The 19,285-nt window shown below is 40.4% G+C and overlaps 1 protein-coding gene and 1 long non-coding RNA gene across 2 annotated transcripts in view; one reads left to right on the top strand and one right to left on the bottom strand.

Annotated features, from left to right (window-relative positions):
• LOC146352739 (uncharacterized) overlaps positions 1-19,285 on the bottom strand; it is a 46,542-nt gene that overhangs the window by 12,955 nt on the left and 14,302 nt on the right. The window lies entirely within an intron of this gene.
• TAL2 (TAL bHLH transcription factor 2) lies at positions 11,740-12,185 on the top strand. Its single transcript, XM_084834776.1, has one exon. The coding sequence runs from the start codon at positions 11,749-11,751 to the stop codon at positions 12,100-12,102; it is 354 nt and encodes a 117-aa protein (XP_084690902.1). The 5' UTR covers positions 11,740-11,748; the 3' UTR covers positions 12,103-12,185.

Here is a 19,285-nt window from a genome sequence, read left to right as displayed (position 1 = left end):
TGGCTGGATTGTAAGGAGAGAAGCTCTTGCATTTCGGAGCTGTGAGAGCAAAGTACTAGGAGGAGAGTATCCTACTTCAGTTGCGTGTGAATTCTTCTGTAAAATCTGCTTTCACCATCTTCGGAAAAGGTAAGTTACAAGCTGTGCATCTATTCTTTTTCTTTAGCATTTTAGTTTTCTGTGTAACTTTCCCAAGTGTGTCCCCACACTTCTCCAGGTGTGGAAAATCAACTGCAGTGATTTTCTGGGATACCCTTCTGCTACACCGCCCCCCCCCCCATTTTTTGTGAAGGATTAAGAACCTTGACATCCCTATTTTGACTCACACAATACAAACATGTGGCACATGATTCCAGCAATACACTTTACAGGTGACTAAATTCAGTCATGAAGTGCAATTCTGTATCCTCTGCTATTTTTCACATTGCTGTTGACATACTGTAAGCACTGCAACTGGAGTCTGGCAGTGGAGCTATTAATTTTTGTTGGGTCTGAAGAATAACATTCCACAGATGAGTATGCATGTTCTAAACTGGAATCTAAAGTAACATGAAATATCAACAACCCTGTGAAATCCTATTCTAAAGCTTTGCGATAGTATAACTGTTAGCATTTAAGATCATATCCATTGCATTTAAAACCATCTGAAGCATTTGTACCCATAGAATAGAAACTCTGCTAAATTGGAGCAGGAGAGTTTGATACCTTCCTCATACTGTGTACCAGCCACTCCATGAGATCTATACAATATGAAAGGTCCATTCTCCACAGCTTTGCAGTTTGTTTTGTTTATCTATATCTATTTTAAAATCTTTAATAACAAGACAAATTCTTATACCTTAGCATGGAAGGTAGCTACTTCAGGATGCATCTCCCTGAATATTTCTGTAGTGTTTTATATAGCTTCCTGGAGTTACCCCAAGAAATATAGCTATAGGTCCGTAATTTTGCATTTTTCGTAATTACTTACATAAGCATTCTGATCTTACATGCAATACATGAAAGTGAGTCCTATTGAAATAATTATTTTCCAACACTTATTCAATTCAATGTATTTATTTTTCAGATTTATTTATCACCCTATATTTAAAAGCTTTCAGGGCAAGTTACAATAAAATGGATTCATTTAAGATTCATACATATGGATTCAATTTAAAATAACATGGCTGTATTGCAAGGACTATTTAGCAATTTTTTGTCCATTTTTCCTACATGGCAATAAAAAGATAACAGTAATAATGAGCCTATTTGGTCATACAGCAAAACATTATTAGATGCAGATTTCAGTTTCTTTAATATATGCATGTATTTTATGGATGTTGGGCATGGTCCAGTAAAGATTAAGCACTTCTGATTTCAGTAGGAGAGATTTAAGCACATGCTTAAAGATATTTATTATGGCTATCTTGTCAATACCTTTTGGATGAAAATTTCAGAACTGTCCTTCTCATCAAACTAAAGGCCAAACTAGACATGGCCATGAAAATAGCTCTCCGGTCTCTTTAAACTGAAGCCTATTTGGGCATGTTATAAATATAAACTTCTGCAAACAGCAGCAGCAGGGTGTTGGCAATCAAGATTGGTAGTGTAGCATGTGGGGAGGGATAATTTAACCCTTCTCCTCTGCCCTATTGCTGATGAAAATCCCCCCCCCCCCAAGGCTATTAGTCTTTTTAGGAAAACATGTTTTTCCTAATAGGGCAAATTGCCCCTAGAAAGAGGTGGCAGCAATTTTAATGGAGAAAATAGTGGAGGGGAAAAGGATTAAACCCTCCCTCTCCCATGGCAGGTCTCAATCAGAATCCCCCTCCCTCCCTCACACACACACACACACACACACACACAGAGCTGTTGTTTGCAAAAGTTCAAAGCAGCTAGAGAGCTATTTGTGCATGTCCAATGTAACATCTAGTTTGGCCCTAACTGAGGCTGAAATTAGATGTGATAGGTTTTTTTGAAAGACTAAACACAGCTGTCCCCCACCCCCTCCCGTGGATTGAGACTGTGCTGCTGGGGAGGGGGGCTTAACCCTTCCCCTGCACCTTTTTTTGAGCTCTGTCTGGGAAAATAGCAGCACCTAGGGGGTGATTTGGTTAAGGAAAACAACACAGCAGAAAGGGTTAAACCAACTCTCTCCTAATACTGTGGTCCTGATCTGTATTTCCTCCCCCCCACCCCGCCTTTGCAGGAAATCTGGTCAAGGATCTCCTGCCATCTTGCCCCTTTCTTTTGTCATATTTTCCTCTGGATAGTTCTCTCTCACATTTTTTCCTTTTAAATATGTGGCATGTTATTTTTTTATCTGTATGTTTAAATGTATATGAAAAAAAGATAATGTTTACAAAATCAGCCAGAATCAGTGGGTAACTGTTCTTTGGAAAAGTGGATTTGGATAATGACTTTTCCTTCCAACCCAAATAGGGCACAAACAACACAAGATTAGCGCCCCAACTCTAAAGGAGCTATCTAAGATGCTGAACCCTATTTCCAAAATGGGTTCAGCACCTTGGATAGCTCCTATAGAGTTATGGCTGGTTCTGACTGAAACTCAGAATGGATTCACAGCCCCACTGAAATTGAGGCCACCAGCCTCCGATACAGATCTTTAAAGCCTCCCTAGCCCCAAACTAGGATCCTGATTCAGAATTGCGCCCCCCCCAGCTACCCTAGAGTAAAAATGAAAAAAAGAAAAAAAAAGATGCAGCTGCTAGACACAGGTTTAAAGTAATGTCTGTTTTGGCCCTTAGAGTCTAAGTAAGTGTGTTTACCATTGGAGTGGTAATCTTGGGTCGTTTGCCCCATTTCTAATTATTTACAATGCAGTCCCATTAATTTCAGTGGCACTTAACTGATGTCTAATCACCCTAATCCTAAATTCCACCAAAGTTCTTTGCACACAACTATCTGATGTGGTGAGGTAGGTACCCTCTGCTCATCTGGGAGGTCTCTCTGAATGCTGGAGCCTTTGCATGTGCACTGAAGCCTCTGAGTTAGGGCTAATGTGTTAGCAATGTTATACACCTACCTTTAACATTTATACCTCAATATTTTTGTTTTTATTTTCTTAAAATTGGAACAAGACTAGTTCTATGTGTTCTTTAAAAATATGTTCTATTGCTGTTGTTTTACAACAAGTAAAATAATTAAATTGTTATCTTTTGGCTTTGCACTAATGGTTAATTATATTACAATGCCAGTATCTATGAATTCAGGGAAATGTTTGTTTTGTTGTACAGTTTTGCTGTACAAGTAAGTGGCTAGACAGTGGAATGTTGTCTTTCTGAAAATAGATTATTATGTTTTTAAAAGAGCCACTTACAACTGAGGTAAAATGGAAAGACACATGCTCAAATAACTCTTAGTTTGAGGCAGGCTTCAGACCAGAACTGGTTTTCCAGGCCAAGACACAGCAGAACATGAAAATAATAAAAAGAAAAAAAAGAAAACTCCTTTTGAAGGTGTATAGTGTGCCTTTCGCTCACTACTGAATAATTGCAGTCAGTCCTCATCTAGGAGTCAGGGCTTCCAACTGGTGTGGCTGGGTCAGCAAGTGTTGAGCCCCTGTACCTATCTGTAAGGGGAGTGAACTGCGAACCTCAATTTTTACATGATCTATTGTGTGTGGTAGCATTGTACAGGTAGGGCCAACTATATGCTGCCCTATACTTCTACTCTTTATAGCTAGACAGTAGATTTTAAATTGCCATTTTAAATATTGTTTTAATGACTGGTGATTTTAATTGTGTGATAGTTTTGTTGTTGTAAGCTGCTTTGAATGCCAGAGAAGCAGGGTACAAATATTTTAAATGGATAATATATGTGCATTCCAGCTACCACGGAGCCATATACTTACAGCTAAGCAAACAAATATGACATATATGTGCCAATGAGCGGTTAGAAACCATTTTTGTGCTCAGTTTTGTTTCATGACTGTAGGTGTGGTGTGAGTACACAGAACAAAAGAAGGCAGTCTTTTTACATGCTGCACAATGGGAAAACCTTGCTGAGGCACCCACCAAAATGGCACCCTTTACTACATCTCTGCGCCTATAACTGCTATACATAGTTCTAGAGAGCTTCGGCTATTGGGCAGTATAGAAATGAAATAGATAGATAGATAGATAGATAGATAGATAGATAGATAGATAGATAGATAGATAGATAGATAGGTTTGGGGTGCTAGTTTCTGTCACAACGCCAACATTTATTCCTTGGTTAGAAATGTATGAATTGTAAGAGAATGCCTATGCCTTGCTTCTAGTGAATCTAATGTATTTTTACCCCTAAGATAGTAACTGTTTTCATTTGCATCAGGCTCTTAAAAATGGATATAGTATTTATTTATCATTACATTTGCTTTGTGCTCCTTGTCCAAGAAGATCATACAAGAAGGTGGTATACATGGGGTTATCCTGTTTCCCTCTTCCCAACTATTGTGAGATAGGCCAGGCTCCATTAGGGCCAATGGAGGCTCCCCCTCAGTCAGAGCTAATTGCACCCACTGGTGTGAGCATGCACGCATGTGTGTGTATTTTTGAAGTGACCACAGTGTGGGAGGAAAGGATAAATCTTCCCTGCCCTGTGTGATATGGTTCTGAGGAAAATGCCGGTGGGAGTGTACCGGCTATTAATTTTTATTTTATCGATGTGATTGCAAGTGAAGTGTTCACATCTTGTTTGGCCCTCAGTCAATTGAATGCTGCAACCATGTTGCTTCCTGGACTGGATTCAAGCCTTTCATCATATCCAGGGCTGGCCCTGCCTTGCAGCAAACTGAAGCAGCCTGATTCAGGTGGCACTATGGGGCTGGAGGGAATAGATGAAGGCAGGAATTGGTGTCTGAATGATGCAGCAATTTTTTTATTTTTAAGTTTTAGCATTAGTGGGGGCTAGTGTCAAAACATCTGGGGTCAGAATGTGTCATCTTTTAGTTTATTATTGGTCTTTTGAATACAGGGTCTTATTGCATGTTCTCAAGTTCCTATGTTACTTTATGAATAGAAAAGACAAGCTGGGACTCATGAAAAATTCTGAAATGCAGAGATTTGGGCTTAGTTGTAGAAGAAGAGCATCCTCCAGTGTTCCTGCTCTCCCTGTGAACTTTTAAGTTGTAAAGAGGCTATCCTGTTCATAGCTTAAGTGCGCAGTCCTATGGATGTTTAGACAGACAAAAGTCCTATAACTCCCAGCATTCCCCAGCCACTTGCTTCCCTTTTGCCTGTCTAACGCCCATGCCTATATACTCCTTTCTGCTCTTAGGCTTCCCTGGCAGTAGGCTGGCCACTTATGAATTTCCCCAAAAGAAGAAATGCATCACTGAAAAAGAGGACAAAGGAGGACACAAATTTGCATAAAAATGTACATATGCTAATTTATATGTATAGATGTTAATTTAGAAATAATTATAATTTGAATAGAATTATAGTACATCTCAGCATAGTGGAGAACGCTGTGATCAGGTGACCTGTCCAGGTATTGAAGGGCAACTGTTCTTATGGCTCTTTAGGTTTAAAGTGGAATTGAACTAGAGAGCCCTTCAAATGGAGGACTGTCCTCTGTAAAAGAGGATACATGGCCACCTTAGAGGGTAGCGTGGATATGCAACCTTCATTCTCTGCTACATGAGATTTCGGGACTGGGTAGGAGGTGGAGGGGGTTATTCTAATCCTGGATGTATTTTTGCAAGGGTAGGGGGCTCTATATTTGTTCAAGATCCACTTCTACCCTGTTCTGCCCCGTAACAAAATGTTTGGACAGGTTTGGTAGCTGTGCCTGAAGAGAGCTGTCTGTTAAGAGGGAGGTCCCTCTTCCTTGAAAGACTCAGGGTTGGGAGCGTGAAGGAGCACAGCCTGACTGGCAGTTGGGACTGGCTGTTGGAACTTGTCAGTTAAGGCTAACCTGAGAGAAAGAAGATGGTGAATTCAATCTAAGCCTGTCAGTGTCACACACGTATATAGTAAATCACCCCAGGATTAGTGTACCTAGCCAGTTTGTTTCTTTTGTTTCTCTTGAGCATAAGTTCTGTATGTTTTCCATCTGTAAACCTTGCCTTTTTGTCTATGAATAAATAAGCCCCATTTTGAATATTCAGTGGGTGTGATTTTAGAAATTCCTTCTTCACAGACCTTCCCCACAGGGCCTTATCTTCAACCCTGCTTACTGTGTCTGGATTTAGGGGAATATGGCAAACAGGGGGTGGTAGCAGTGATACTACCTGAGCAGCCCCTTGGGTATAAGTACTTATTAATATTGGAGAACCTCCTAATTCATAGAGGGGGCGATAGATATCATAGTCGCCATTTAGGCTTTCATGATGTCCACATGTGAACACCCTATATTACTAATATAGGGAGCAGGTGGGGACCTGCAACAAATATGGCAGTATGGAGGGTTTTTGTTCAGAGTTCCAGGCAGCCAGCCAGCAGCATGCTCCCACTGCTTTCCATCCACCCCACCACCAAAATCTTGGTGTTTTGTAGCAGGCTACTGAGCATACTCAGCCCTCACTCGGCTGTTTTGCCCTTGCCCCCCTCCTATTTACATTTTTTCCTGAACGCCTTTGTACTTCTGAAAACCTAAGCTTGCCGATAGAATCTCTTGTGTGTAGATGTTGCTGTTTTGGCTACATAAGGATCAGCACTTGGAAAATGTGTTCACTCTTAATATATAGAATGATTTTTGTGTGTGTTACATGGTTGCATGGACTCCTCTGTTCATTGTACTCTTTTGATATAACGAATTTTGCACAATCTTCGTTATTCAGGGAAACTGTCTTCTGGGAAAGTCCTTCTCTTCAACTGCTAGTCACATATAACGCCATTTTTGTTTACAGCTGTAAACTGGATCTGGGCCATAATCTTTTGTTAAATCTTATTGAAGCTGAACACTGACAATAGTAAAAGCAAGTTCACGCATGCATATATTCCTCTTGATTCATCCACACTTGGTTAGTGTACCTTCAGTAACTGCAGCTAAATGTGTGAACTGATTCCATTGAAATGCAGTGTGTGGTGGGAGGGTCCACATAGAAGTTCTATTTCTGGTATCTGATCTGTGATGGCTCATTCATACATGTATGTCATTAGATGCTGCAGTCATAAAATGTTGAGCAGGACATTGAGTGATTGAGCTATTTATATATCCTCAAGATCTGAATAAATCGTATTTGCTTGTAACTTCTTGTTCCCACCAGACTACGCAGAAATTCCTTGCTAGCCTGCTGCTGCTTGAATGGCCATTTAATGTGGCATGCCTGGCAGAAATGCGACTTTGTGTGAGGAACTGTTACAGTTGCTACTACTTAAGCAGCCTGAATAGATTTTCACATACAGATGTTGCCAGAGCCCTTGCTATTGAAAAAGAATTCCACCTTCCATTGGTAATCTTTTGTATAGAAGGACCTATATTAATTTTGTTCCTTTTGGCATTTAAAAAAATGTTTTGAGTGGGAGATGATGAGGTTTTTGAGATACTGTTCAGAACTATAACTTGTTGGGCTGGATTTTGTTCTGCGTTGCTGTCAATTTACAAGAGTTTAAGGTGATTCACTAACATGAACTTCTTTGTTCCACTGTTGCCTTTAGTCAAACAGGGTTTGCAGGTTTTTGAAATGCCATGGGCTGGTTCGCATGATCAAGCAGTGACTATGATTAGTTCTTAGGTTAACTTTGGGTTGTTTAATCCACAGACAACCCAAAATGTTTGCACGTCATGGAGCAACCTATGATTGGGCTGAGGTGGCATATTGAAATCGGAAGTGGTCCACCCCTGGCACATGCCCTAGCAAATTGTGGGTTAATTAATTAACCCACAATTCGCCATCATTACATACGAACTGGTCTATGACTCCTGGAGCAATTCAATTCTGAAATACAAAAGCATTTTCTTTGAATGGATCATCCATGCATCTTAACACAGATTATTGCTGTGCAAACTCTAAACCCTACATTTTCATGATGTTTGGCCTTTAAAAGGAAGAAGCATAAAGCACTAGTATGTCACATACATCAGGCATCTTCAGACAAGACCCAAAGCAAGCAATCTGAACTGGGGTCACTTTGGATCTTGAATGTGACTCAAGATTTATTGCATTATTCTGGAATATTTAGAGGTTTGCGTTTGGAAGTCTAAACTAGGAGAAATAAATTTTAAAATTAAGCAAATAGACTAAAGCTGCAATCCTATGAAACTTATTTTTGGGTAAGCCCAATCAAACACAGTGCAACTTGTGAATAAACACATGTAGGGGTAGAGATGTAAAATTTCCAGAAATTTGGAGGCCATATGGGGAACCCCCCCCCATTTTCCCCATTTTGGGGGCGGGGAAACAAATTTGGGGGGAAATGGAAGATTTAAGCAATACTTTTTTTTCTTCTTTTTTTTAGCACTCTTTACAGATCTAAAGTCACTTTGTTGCTTTGGACAGCCTTCTCCAACCTAGTGCCCTTGAGATATTTTGGACTTCAGCTCCTATCAGCCTTAGGCAGGATCGCCAATGGTCAGGAATGCTGGCCACTGTAGTCCAAAACACCTGTAGGGCATCAGGTTGAGGGAGCCTGCTTTAGGAACGTAAAGTACCCTTTATGTTCCTAAAGTTATATTATGTATAACCTGGTTTGCTCATAAAATTATCATATCTGAACACTTTAAAAAAGCGAACTCAGTAAATTTGTAAGTACGGTCTGAATAAACTATACTTTTAGAATTCACTATACCAAACATGATTAATTTTATGGGCAAACCAAGTTATATATCACATATTTTAGGTTCCTAGTTTATGTCTGACCAGAGGGAACTTCAGCAAGTAGTCCCTGAAACATCTGAATCATCCTAGAAGGCAGAAGAAGCAGGAGGAACTGGAGGCAAAGGAAGACAAGTCCAGAAACACAGGACTCTGTAGAACAAAACCCAAACTGTCAAGAATGTATATTTTCTTCCATATTATGATATGGTGACCCTATTCACATGTTGGGAAACGGAACATGCCTTGGAGTATCCCAAAATGTTTATCAGTAAAAGATTGTTGTTGTTGTTGTTCAGTCGTTCAGTCGTGTCCGACTCTTCGTGAGCCCATGGACCATAGCACCAGGCCTTCCTGTCCTGCGCTCTCTCCCGGAGTGTGCTCAAGTTCATATTCATTGCATCGGTGATGCTATCTAGCCATCTCATCCTCTGCCGTCCCCTTCTCCTTTTGCCTTCAATCTTTCCCAGCATCAGGGTCTTTTCCAGGGAGTTTTCTCTTCGCATTAGGTGGCCAAAATATTGGAGCTTCAGCTTCAGTATGTCCTTCCAATGAGCACTCAGGGTTGATTTCCTTTAGGATTGACTGACTTGACCTCCTTGCAGTCCAGGGGACTCGTAAGAGTCTTCACCAGCACCACAGTTCGAAAGCATCAATTCTTCTGAGCTCAGCCTTCCTTAAAGTCCAGCTCTCACAGCCATACGTTACTACTGGGAAAACCATGGCTTTGATTATACAGACCTTTGTCGGCAAGGTGATGTCTCTGCTTCTTACTATGCTGTCTAGGTTTGCCACAGCTTTCCTCCCAAGGAGCAAGCATCTTTTAATTTCATGGCTACAGTCACCGTCTGTGGTGATCTTGGAGCCCAAGAAAATAAAATCTGTCACTGCTTCCATTTCTTCCCCTTCTATATGCCAGGAAGTAATGGGGCCAGATGCCATGATCTTAGTTTTTTTAATGTTGAGTTTCAAACCAGCTTTTGCACTCTCCACTTTTACCTTCAACAAGAGGCTCTTTAGATCCTCTACGCTTTCTGCCATTAGGGTGGTATCGTCTGCGTATCTGAGGTTGTTGATAATTCTCCCGGCAATCTTAATTCTGACCTGTGATTCATCCAACCTGGCATTTCTCATGATGTACTCTGCATATAAATTAAATAAGCAGGGCGACAATATGCAGCCTTGTTGTACTCCTTTCCCAATTTTGAACCAATCGGTTGTTCCATGTCTGGTTCTTACTGTTGCTTCTTGACCCTCGTACAGGTTTCTCAGGAGACAGGTAAGGTGGTCTGGTACTCCCATCTCTTTCAGAATTTGCCAGAGTTTGTTGTGATCCACATAATCAAAGGCTTTAGCGTAGTCAATGAAGCAGAAATAGAGAGCTTCGGCTATTGGGCGGTATAGAAATAAATAAATAAATAAATAAATAAATAAATAAAATAGACGTTTTTCTGGAATTCTCTTGCTTTCTCCATGATCCAGCGAATGTTGGCAATACACTGGGTCAATCATTTTAATAAGTAATGGAAGAAATAACTATGCTGAGAACCTTGCAGAGAGGATTTATAAACATCTCTCCCCATGGCTCCATTATCTCCAGACATTTAACATCTCTAGTCTTTCTATAAAAGTCTACTTATTACATAGTTTTTAGAAATCATTTTTCAGGCCGGGGGGGGAGTAAAGGCTTGTTAACAATATATAAACACCTTGTCTTAAAAGGAAATATTTTGTAAAAGCTGTTCAATTTTTTAGAAACTATCTTTGGAAAAAAATCTCCCCCCCCTCAAATGTTTCCTGTTCCCCCCAGGCCTTCACATCTCTATCTAGGAGTGTATACTGCATGTTGGGTTACCATAAATGTTTCTACCCTGTAAAACAGGAGATGCCAGCTTTTTAAAAAGGATTCCCAGGTTGGAGAGGGCTCTACTGTTTGCTGATCTTGTACAAATGTCAGAGATACAAGGATACATTTTTTAACATGCCATCTAATAGAGGAACTTACAAAGCCCACTGTTTGCTCACAGGGCTTGTGTTGACAAAAGAAGAGAGCAAAAGAAAGGAAGAAGGACAGCTCTGGCTGTCCTTCCACAAATAATGCTGCCCATACTGAAGTGATCTGTTAATGGGTGCCCAGTGACCTTTTGTTTACTGGAGCATTTCCGGAGCATATAATGAAGCATAAGCAAAATAGAGAAGCAGGGGTTTGTATTTGCACTTTAGAATTAAGCCATCTTATTTGTCTGTTTTACTTCTATAAAATCCCTGGTTTCAGTAAACGAGGAGTCTCCAAACCTGCACTGGGTAAAATGGATATGTAGATGCTAGTTTCAAAGGTCTTTTGATTTCTCCGCCATGGAGTTTGTTACTGCAGGGCATGGTCCTCATAACTTGGGATATGTTCAGTGATTTACTACTTCCCAAAGGCTTTGGGGCACCTCACATTTTTCACATTACCCCAGACACAAAGCTTTTCAGTAACTGTTCACTTGTTCAGCTGGTAGTCAGCAACTGTAGTCATCAAGCAGTCAAGTGAAGAAAAATCAAGTGACGTACATGAATGTATGACCTAGCCATTTGTTATTTTTTCGAAGATGATGACCCCTAGGCAGATGTAATTGCTTCTGACCAGGTCTGGAAGTGTGTTTGGGGGTTATGTAGGAAACTAAGTGGACCCACTTGATAAGACCTGTGTCTCTGGGTGAGTTGTTTAAAAATTGTGGGGTGGTTGTAGTGGCACCACTTGCTTAGGTTCTGACTGTGTGCATGCATAAGGTCAACATGGGTGTGCTGGCTCAAAATTTTGTATCAGGCCTGGAATCTCCTGTTGGTGGCCCTGCTATTAAGAGTCTTTTTTCAAAAACTTCAGCATTGGGGACTATAAACACAAATATCCAGGCTGAATGTTTCTGTTCCATACTTACAGTTCAATTGGCCCTTTCATTATGTGCTTTATAATTTTCTCCCCCTCCTGTCCTCCTCCTCCTCCAGTTCTGCCCATCTTAAGTATGACCAGAAAGATCTTCACCAACAGCAGGGAGAGGTGGAGACAACAGAACGTCAACAGTGCATTTGCCAAGCTGAGAAAGCTTATACCCACCCATCCTCCAGACAAAAAGCTCAGCAAGAATGAGACCCTTCGCTTAGCCATGAGGTACATCAACTTCCTTGTCAAAGTGCTTGGGGAGCAAGGCCTGCAGCAGACAGGGGTGACTCCGCGGGGAAGAATACTAGGGCTGTTCCAGCAAAGTCCAAGTTTGGAAAGCATGGAAGAATTGACTCTCATTGAAGACTCTGAGGTCCCTTCTCTCAACACAAGCAGCAACATCCCAGAGTGCTGGTCAGAGACATCCTCTCCATGACAAGTCACCAGTCAGGGCTGTAGTCCTGTTAGTAATTTGATAGTTCCCCTTTATATAAGTTGTGGGTTGTTTGCCTATGTACAGTATTGATTGATTTGCTCTTTTATTCAGTGTGTTTTGTGTAAAATATTTCTTTGAAGATGGTAATTTTCAGTAATTAAAACAAGAATATTCACTCTCTGGAAATTAATCAGGATTCCAACAATTTAACTGGCCACAAAGTGCTTTGATTTCAAGGTCAAGGATCTTTGACATGGCAATGTGTCATTGCCTTTACCATGACACACAGGTGAAAGCTACTGAGTTGAACAACCATATAACTTTTAGACCCAATTCATAAAATTCTTGTGCTGGTGAGTCCCCATCCTGTGGTGGAGTGGGTCCTTGACCCTCCCACACCTCCTGTAATGTATGACATGAGTGCTTTGTGTGATCTCCTCCACGCTTTCCTATGGAGGAAGAAACACATGAATTGGGCTGCTGTATATACAGCTGTATAAGTGAAGTCATCACGTCACACACTTTGGGAGGCATATGGTGGAAGGAAGGGCTATATGTGCCGACTCTTCCACTAGTCAGTAATTTATAAACTGGGCCCTAGTGGGTGGAAAACCCAACACATCTTCAATTGAAATTGTTTAAAAAGCCTCCCCCTGAAGCAATTTAGAAGTATTGTTTCTACCAGGAGATTCCATAGAGGGCACCATTTTCTTGCCTTCAGTCTTTGTCTGCCTATACCTTTTGAAAAAAATGAGATCTGGAGCAGAGGTTGTCATTTTTTAAAAACTTTTTGCTTCAGGTGCAAAAATATCTAAGGCTGACACTGCTAGCAGCCCATTTTCTTTCCCTTCACCAAACAAGTCAGTTATGTATTACCTGCATTGCTAGGATGTCTGCATCTTATTCCCTAGTTTTTTTCTGATTGCAGCATATGTCAGAAGTAGAACTAGATAAAATCCAACCGAAAAATATCTCATATATTTGCATAATGAAAATACATGAGTAGGCAGAGATGCCTGCTTCAGTTTTATTCAAAATTGCTGAAAGAAGTAAATTGAATTGGAGTTGCTTTTTTCATTATTTGAAGATGTGCATCTTAAAAGGTGTGAATTCAAATTTGATTATTTTTCAGAAGAGGCAAATATTTAAATTGGATATATACATTTGGATAAGATTCTCAATTTTAAAGCGTAATTAAAAACAAAAAGTCTACACCATCTGAATTTAACAAGGAGGAACTAATCAAATTACCAGTGAAGTGTTTCTTATACAAAGCAGTTTAATTGAAAGACAATTGTTCCATTGTTTTTGACATTTTATAAACCAGCAAGTTTCTATGTGCATGTATCTACAATGAAATGAAAATAGGATCACATATACCACCTACTTCTCGGGATTGATATTCATTGAAGGCAAACTTTTAGCAGAGGCAATCTTTTTTTATGGATTAAAATTGGACATACAATGCAGGGGCAAACTAGGTATGTGATTGCTTGTGTTTTATTTATGAAATAGCAGTGTTGGGGACCCTGGCTAGACTGGAACTGTGGTGTGGGGGGATGGGGCACCTTTCAAAAAGGAGGCTCCCATTTTCACCAAAGGCAAATTTATTCCAAGGGCAAACTGCGGTGGGATCTTCAATCTGCACTGGGAGTGCAGCAGGGGCAAAGAATTAAAGCCCCTCCCCTCATGCTGCAGGCCCGTGACAGCTATTGAGTAAAAAAGAAAAAAAGGAGTACACATTAACCATGTGATTAACATGACTTTTAGTTTACCCTCCCAAAAGGTTTACTTTTCAAGAGTAAGCTTAAGAATTACCTACTTATGGAGAATCCTACCCCATTTGACTTTCTGTATGAGTGACTGATCTGGCTGGCGCCCTCGTTGGCTTTCAGTTAAACTGTGCTCACACAGAGATGCAATGGGCAGTTTTGCTCTGTGCTCGCTTTGAGAAGGATTGATTGAATTATCCAATCACACCTACAGCATAGACACAACAGAATAACCTGCTCTTAGAAGAGGAAGCTGTTTGGAAGCAGGTAAGGCTGAAAGAGGGAATCATGCAGAGAGATAACAAGTAGCCTCATCTATACATGGGCACTTTGGGCTCACAAACCTTTAAGAATGTAATCACTTTAATTCTCATGGCACACTTGTGTGTCCCCCAATACACAGTTTCAGAATTACTGATATTCTAAGCTGTCAAACTCCTTTCACTGGCTCCTGCAATTCCTAGGTTACTGCCTGTGTTGTTGTCCTATATTCTCCATGTATACCTCAATGTAATTATAGAGCACTTCGCACACTGCAAATTGTTCTAGAAACTACTGATGATAAATGTGGCTGCAGTCAGGCATTTTTGTTTTATTTCTAGGTTTATTTTATTAATTTGCTCACCTTTATGAAGGTTTGTAAAGATTAAAGACTTATTGGGAGGAAAACCAGTAGGTTATAATGCAAAACATTTCAAATTTCAATCAGGTATGTTTTTTTATTTTAAGCCCCAGTCCTAATAATTTTCCAACAAATACATATTGTCTTGACTATTTCCTTGTTAAATCCCCCAATTGTATTGAAGGCTATGCTACAGAGAAATAAAAATGGAGCTGTGGTTTCTGTTGAATATGTTTGCAGTAGTGTATCTGGTACTGGTATAAGAGGCATACTGGCCTGGAGCAGACATAAATGCTGCTGCTCTTAACCATGGAGAGTAGGTCAAGGGCTCATGTGCACTCCCCTTCATTCCTTCCTTCTCTGGTGCAAGTTCTGCTGCCTTGTCAGTTTTAACTATAATTCAGCAGTACATCTGCACTAATGCTAACTAGGTTCTCTCCTAACCAGGATTTACAAACCATATTCAAACTCTGGCTAGGATGAAAACCCTGGTTAGCATGGTGGTTATAATTAGCGTAAATGTAATGCAAAACTAGGGATGGTGATCATGCTAGACAGAAGAGGGAGTGTGCAAGTGTTACGGTCTGCTCCCAGTTTCTTAATCACCGTTAAGAGATCAGCAGTGTTGTGGGCCATTGTATTCAGCTCTGTTTATTCAGATTTACATTGAGATCACCATTTTGAGTTTGCTGTAGCTGAATCATGCATGCAGTGTTAAATTATTAATTGGCAAGATATTAGTGAATAGTTTAAAATCCCCCAGAACAAAAGAAGTTAAAGGAAAACACATATATCCAAACTATAAAAGATGTTAATATGAATACCAATAGTCTCACTCAAATTAAAAACAATAAACTAGCAGTCACAAATACCCAACACTACGTCAAATATATAGGCTGGTATCCCAATAATACTGGTATCCCAAATGCATTTAAAATGCCTATCACTACTGACTGTAGCATGAGCTTTGAGGAAGGACAGGAGAAATCCCTGGCTCCATATTTGGCTATAGATAGCTATTTTGACATCAGTAGCACTTTCATTCAATCAATCGGCTTTCCACTTGCTTTTGTTAAACTGAAATTCAAGCCTGTTGGCTGAAATTCTGCTTTGTAGGGGGGCTCCAAGGAAACAGACCAATAAATGCTTTGAGGCTTTTGGACAGTGGTGAGATTGCTGACCTTGGAACAAAGGCTCAATTTCAAACTTCAGCTCAGTAGCTATTAAGTCAAATTTGATCTTGAGCAAATTACTTTTCTCACTCTAAACTATATCACAGGGCTGTGGTGAGATTAATGAAATAAAAATGCTATGGTAATTATATTGACGTCCTTTACATCTGAGCTTTTTAAATCAATTTTAAATGTTTTGAAATGGGTATGTTGTAAATTATTTCTAGAAGGAACAAAAATTGTTAGAGTTAAATGAGAAAAAACAATAGCTATCACTGGATTTTTATGCACCTCCTATGGATCTGGACAACTAATTTTCCTCTGTTGCATAGTGACCACACAACAGAACCCTGGTAGAGCTAGGTCATCTGAAGAGGCCTTCAATAACTCCATTCTTGCCAGACCCTTAGACAAGCTGCAACATCTAACTTGCTTGAGAATCCATTGATTGTTTGATGCCTTAAGACAACATGCAGCACTACCATACACAGGTCTACTTGGAAGTAAGTCCTGCTGAATTCAAGGGGACATAGATCGAAATCTTTGTGCTTAGGAACTAAGGATGCAATCCTTGGGGGACCAAACTGTGCAATAACTGCAAAGTCACTGTATTATGGTAGAAAAGTGTGGTCTGAATAAACGGCAGTCATTTTCAAGACTTTAGATATAAGGACTGGAAACTTTATGCATGGAAAAATATGATATGTGAGATTCTAATATTTTCAATGAAAAAACTACTTAACATGTAAAGAACTGATGAAGTAGTTCAATGTGCTGATGCCACCTCCTGTTAGATCTGTCTTTGGTGTGCCTTGGCTGGTTAAAATAATTTTAATGAGGTACCAAACAAACCATCCTTGTTGTGCTGGGACTCTCCTTTCTATCATTTATTCCCAACGGTCAAAAGCTAATCCAAATACACCAAATGAACATTTATTCATTCCTTGAGGAGAACATTGTTCTAATGCAAAAGAAAAAGGCAGGTATTTAATGTTAGGGTGGTGACAGTTATACTTCATGTAGTAATATTTCTAAAATGTCCTGCCTAATTTTATAGAAAAGGGAAAAATTAGAATCTATCTACTATTAATGTACAACTTGCGTTTTTAACTAGACTTATCTACCAAAGATTTGTTTTGTCAGCACTTTTTATGTTTTGTGATTCCCCTCTGAATAGCTATGAACAAATATGGTGGGTGTAATGATATCTTTTCCTGTATACGATGCTACGTAATGGCTAACATATTAAGAAATAAATTATTTATAAAACTAGTCACTTCATTTCTTCTATTAAAAATTAAATGTTCCAACTGGGAAAACTTTTGTCATTGTGTTACACAAGGAATTAATTCACCTTCCCACTTCTCTTAGCTATAGAAAGCATAAGTTTTATATGGTCACTTTCTTTGCAAGGAAAGAGTACTGGAGACTATGGTAACTTTTGTTATAAATGATTTACAAATGTACAAATTGAGGAGATGGCAAACAAGCAGACATACACACAGTATTAATCCAAAGGTTCTTCAGTCCTGCGCCCTTTTCCTAGGAGATGCTTCTGTCAGCCAGAAAACCCATAGAAACCTATCCTCTCCCAACTCAAAACTAGGTTTTACCCACCACAGCCAAATTCAAGACAGAAAAAACTATTCATTTCAGTCCCACCTCAAGAGGTGGGTATGAACAGTCTCCAAGCATTAAGCTCCATTAATATGGACTTTGTTGTCAATTAGCAAGTGCCAGACATAAGAGGTCCATTTTGCATAACCAAAGAGCATGTTTATTTGGATATTCTTTCATGCTCAGCTATATTTCTCAAATAGTTCAAGGAAAGTCATGGCCCACAGACAAGGGACCACTGGACTTTGGAGAATATTTCTCTGACACAGCAACATTTCCCTGCTGACTGTACTCATTCTACTTCAGAGAACTGTTTCTTTGCTTCCATGAAAAAGTGTGGCTCATGGCATCATCTGATTTGGGCCCTAATGTCCCCTGAAGTCTTCTTCTTTGATCTTCCTGCTTAACATATATCCTGGCTGGGAGGTGTAAATTGCCTGAAAATAAGTCCTTGCTGAAGCCAACTTCTAATGGTAAAAAAGGCCTACAAAGCAAAGGGCTTTAGCCATGTAAGGAAAAGGAGAGCTAAAAAAGGCAAACAAAGGTGACGTTAATGAAAAGACAGGGCCAGGAGCTAGGAGAGCAGCCTGATAATGGGGACAACTGTAAAGGTAAAGCCAGAGCTGGGAGTAATCGGGATTGCAGCAGCACAGCCAATCTAAGGAACCAAAGAATAGGCATGAACCAAGAAATTATTTAGAAAGAAACAGGTCAGGAGGGAGGAAGACTAGAGAGTACAACCCCACACAGACAACTACTGCAAAGGCTTGGCATTAATCTGGAAGTTTTTATCCTCAGGTGGGTCAACGGTGCCCGATCAGGGGAGCCGTGCGTAGAGCTGACTGGGCAGGCTTAACAAAGCCTTCTGCTAGTGAAAACCTGCCACTCATCTGGTAAGTAGATGGATGTGAGAGCCCAGGAAACCAGATCTTCTCCCCTGACCCCAGGGGACAACAGGTTACTTGATATATTTACTCCACTTGCAGCTTGTTTTTCTTCCAAGGAGGTTATGATGCTATGCATCTAGCTCCCCTTTCCCTCTTTACTGTCTAGTCTAATCATTCCCTCTAATACCCAAGTTAGGTGGGGCGTGCCAATGGTTTTGCAGCCAAAACAACTCCACTGACACGGAAGAGGGAGGTCTCTGCCAGCTTGGGTAAAACCTGAAGAATGCAGAAATACTTGCCCCCACAAAAAGGAAGGGGGCCTTCGAAGGACAAATCCCCCCCCCAAAAAAAAGCTGAAACACAACAATGACTCACCCAGGCTGTAAAATGGCATTGGAAGCTGGACCCATGTAACAGGCTTCCAGAAGTCACTGTACAGGCTCTGAGCTGCGTGTGGTGGGAGGAGAAAGCAAGAAGTAGGAGAAGTAATGACAGGATGTGGGGGAAGAAAAGAGATGATTGAACAGACATGAGATGGAGGGGATTGGAGAATAGGCACCTTAAAGGAAGATGCAAGAGGGATGATGAAAGCAGAAACCAGAGCAAGAGACTGGGAGGAACGGAAAGCAAATGAGCGAGGAAGGGGTGGGAGCTGATGCAGCTATGAGGAGGAAGCAGGAAAAGATGGAGGAAGGAATAAACAAATGAAAGAAGAGTAGGCGGGAGCAGAAGGCGGTGGAAACAGCAGGACAACCAACAGAACCAAGAGAAGAAAAAAGGAAACGTATAAAATGGGTAACACAGCAGGGAGTGAGGAAGATAGAACCAGAAAAGGAATGACATACAGGGGAAGGGAAGAGAGAAGCAGAGAATTGAGGGGTTGTGTGAGGCAGCATTTTGCTTGCAGCATTTTGTTGTGGACTCTTGCTTGAAGGATTTAACAGTGACCTGGCATTGCACATTTCTTGCCCACCCCACGGCAGCCAATGAATGGAGTGGAGGGTGGGGAGAGGAACAGTATAATGTCCAGACACAAGTAATACTACACATTATGGAGGGCTAGGGAGGAACTAGGCATGTAGCTGTCCTTTTTGGCAGCAGCCACGCATTTAG

This window comes from Heloderma suspectum, chromosome 2, assembly GCF_057233095.1.
Source record: "Heloderma suspectum isolate Gila_16-S chromosome 2, 16-S_ref, whole genome shotgun sequence".
Classification (NCBI taxonomy): domain Eukaryota; kingdom Metazoa; phylum Chordata; class Lepidosauria; order Squamata; family Helodermatidae; genus Heloderma; species Heloderma suspectum.
This window is presented reverse-complemented; position numbering and strand designations above follow the sequence as displayed.